The sequence below is a fragment of the Monoraphidium neglectum genome (assembly GCF_000611645.1).
Source record: "Monoraphidium neglectum strain SAG 48.87 unplaced genomic scaffold scaffold00792, whole genome shotgun sequence".
In the NCBI taxonomy this organism is placed as follows: Eukaryota; Viridiplantae; Chlorophyta; class Chlorophyceae; order Sphaeropleales; family Selenastraceae; genus Monoraphidium; species Monoraphidium neglectum.
In genome coordinates this window covers 19997-22428 of record NW_014012836.1, presented here as the reverse complement: position 1 = coordinate 22428, position 2432 = coordinate 19997, and the positions used below count along the sequence as shown (strand labels likewise).

The 2432-nt window shown below is 64.6% G+C and overlaps 2 protein-coding genes across 2 annotated transcripts in view; both read left to right on the top strand.

The window, feature by feature from the left end:
- Nucleotides 1-86: 86 nt before the first annotated feature.
- Nucleotides 87-761, top strand: MNEG_5363 (hypothetical protein; the record flags this gene model as incomplete). Its single annotated transcript, XM_014046166.1, has 1 exon — nt 87-761. One exon carries the CDS (start codon nt 87-89, stop codon nt 759-761), a length of 675 nt encoding a protein of 224 aa, XP_013901620.1.
- Nucleotides 762-2374: 1613 nt separating this feature from the next.
- MNEG_5362 (hypothetical protein) overlaps nt 2375-2432 on the top strand; it is a gene marked incomplete at both ends in the record, with an annotated part of 1384 nt that continues 1326 nt past the window's right edge. The window contains one exon of the mRNA XM_014046165.1: nt 2375-2384. Within this exon, the coding sequence (XP_013901619.1) occupies nt 2375-2384 (10 nt within the window). The remainder of the gene's footprint in view (nt 2385-2432) is intronic.

The window sequence follows — 2432 nt, the reverse complement described above, 5'->3', positions numbered from 1 at the left end:
GGGCGGGGGGGTCTTATCAGAATGAGGCTCACTCAAGTAATGCATTCTTTTGAGGCGCGAGTCGCTAGCGGTGCCGCGAACCGCTAATGTGGGGCGCGGCAGTGGCGTGGGGCTGGAAAGCACGGGGTCGGGCCCAGCCGCTGCAGTATGGGCCGGGCCGGGCTGGGCGCTGCATATCATCGTCTGGGGGTTCCTATCACACCCAATCGCACCCATTTTTGGGGCGTGATCTGATCCGGCAGGTGGACGGGCGGCAGGAGATCCCCGCCGGGTCTGAGGAGGAGTCAGAGATTCGCGCGGCCACGATCGCGGCGGTCGAGCGCCTGCGGGCGCGCGCGGCGCTGGCGGCGGCGGGGGCACGCGCGCGGCGGGCGGCGGCGGAGGCGGCGGCGGAGGAGGCCGCTGCCGCTGCCGCCGCTGCTGCTGCTGCTGCTGCTGCAGCAGATGATGTGGCGGCGGATGCAGGGGACAGCAGCAACAAGGGTGAGGCTGCAGCGGCCGCAACAGCAGGGGCAGACGAACATTCGGGCCTTGGCGCAGCTGCGGCGGGGGCGGCAGAGCGGGAAGAGCAGCGGCGCAAGGCGGCCGCCACCGCCGAGGCGGCCGCTGCGGCCGCGGCGGCGGCGAGGGCGGCGGCGCGCGAGGAGGAGGAGGGATGGGAGCTGCTGAGTGTGCACGTCGACTGGTGGCTCTGGGGTGTGGGGGAGAAGGCACGGAGGGAGCACCCGCCCCACCATCGGACCCTCACCATCTACTACTGACTGTGTTTTTGTTCCCTCGCTCCGTCTACAAGGGAGCTGTGGGGTTGTGCGTTTTGAGGGCGGGTTGAATACAGCCCCCCGCGGCGCATGGGCCTGAGGAGATAGCTCACGCGGCCAGTAACCAGTCGCTAATGCAGTCGGCGGTCGAGATGGCAATGAATAAGGGGGGTGGGGGTGCCTGGATGGTAGGCCCCTCTGCGCCTGTCGACGGCGCATGGGGCCGGCGGGCTCTGGATGATGGAGTGTGGTGGGCCTTGTGAGGCATGCAGTGGTTTGCAAATGAAGGCTTGCGGACAGCTTCTCCTGCTGCTGCTGCTCCGCTGGCTGGGGCGCTCGCTTTCTGGGCCATTTTCGTCGTCTTCCGGAACCCCCCTGATCAACGGGGAAAAACCAAGTCAGCAGTCAGCTGGCCCAGGGCCCCACGCCGACGTGCCGCCGGCAAAGGCCCCTCCTGCACGAGGCTCTGGCCCCTGCCCGGTCCCCTACTCCACAAGACTTTCCATAAGGCAACCTGGCCCCATGCCGCAGGGCCTCCGCCCACACAAGAGCACTTGCTTGCTTCCAAACACAGCAGTCACAGGGCGGCGCCTCATGGTGCGCGGGCGGCTGCCTGCCCTGCCGGCTCAAACAGCGACTCCTGATTGAATCGAAATTAGGGGTTGACTTGGCTGCGGCACCACGCCACTTTGGTGTTGCCCCAGTGTGAGCTTGCCTGGTGGGTTGGCTCTGCTGCTTGGGTGAGCGTGGTTGATGTATTAGGCGTCACCTCCTGCGCTGCAGCCACTGTTGTGAGTATTCACCTCAGCTCTCTGTTTCTGCTGCACAGGTGCACTGGCCTGATATCAGCTTAGAGCGCAGCGCTTAAAATTGCTTTGCTGCGACCACAGCATGCGCAGCGTGCAGCTCTTGGTTTCCCTCCCCATGCCGTCTCGCTGGCATGCAGTTTGGAGGGTGTGAAGGCCTGACATCCGTATCGTTGCATCTTCTTGCAATTCACGCAGTGTAGCAAGCGTTTGATAGCCCACTGACCACAGGACGGTCTGCGACACCGTCCACCGAGGATCTGCACCCCCAGCCCTCGATCCCTCAACTCATTATTCTGCAATGCTATCGAGGCATCAATCTGTGCTCGCTCCCCGGCTGAAGGGCAGCCCACGGGTCGGATCTAGTGTCGGGTGCCTCCTGCACCGGAGGGCCCTCCATGCAAAGTTAGTGCGTGCACAGAGAAGCTCGGAGACCGATGCGGACGACCAGGGGCTTACTGAGGTGCCTCGGCGCGGCGCGCTGATGCTGCAGCTGTCCGCAGTCCTTTGGTGAGCTGCCGGTGCTGCTCATGCATGATTGCAGGCGCAGTCCCCTGACTGCGCCGTCACCCGCCATTACTTGCCGCTTGTGTGGACACCTGGTGACCTCAAACAACCACATGCATATGGTATGTAATTGGAGTGTGCCGGCACTGACCTGCAGGGCCGCGATTGCAGCACAGCCACCACCGTCGCTCGCCGAACCCGTCGATTCGCCCGCCGCCGCGGAGGCCAGCAGCAGCGGTAGCAGCAGCAGCAGCAGCGGCAGCAGTGGCGGCAGCTCGGTCGGCTTTGCGCCGTTTTTCGACAATGACTACGAGTTGGTCGTGCCTGCCAGCTATACATATTTCGAGACGCCCATCCAGAC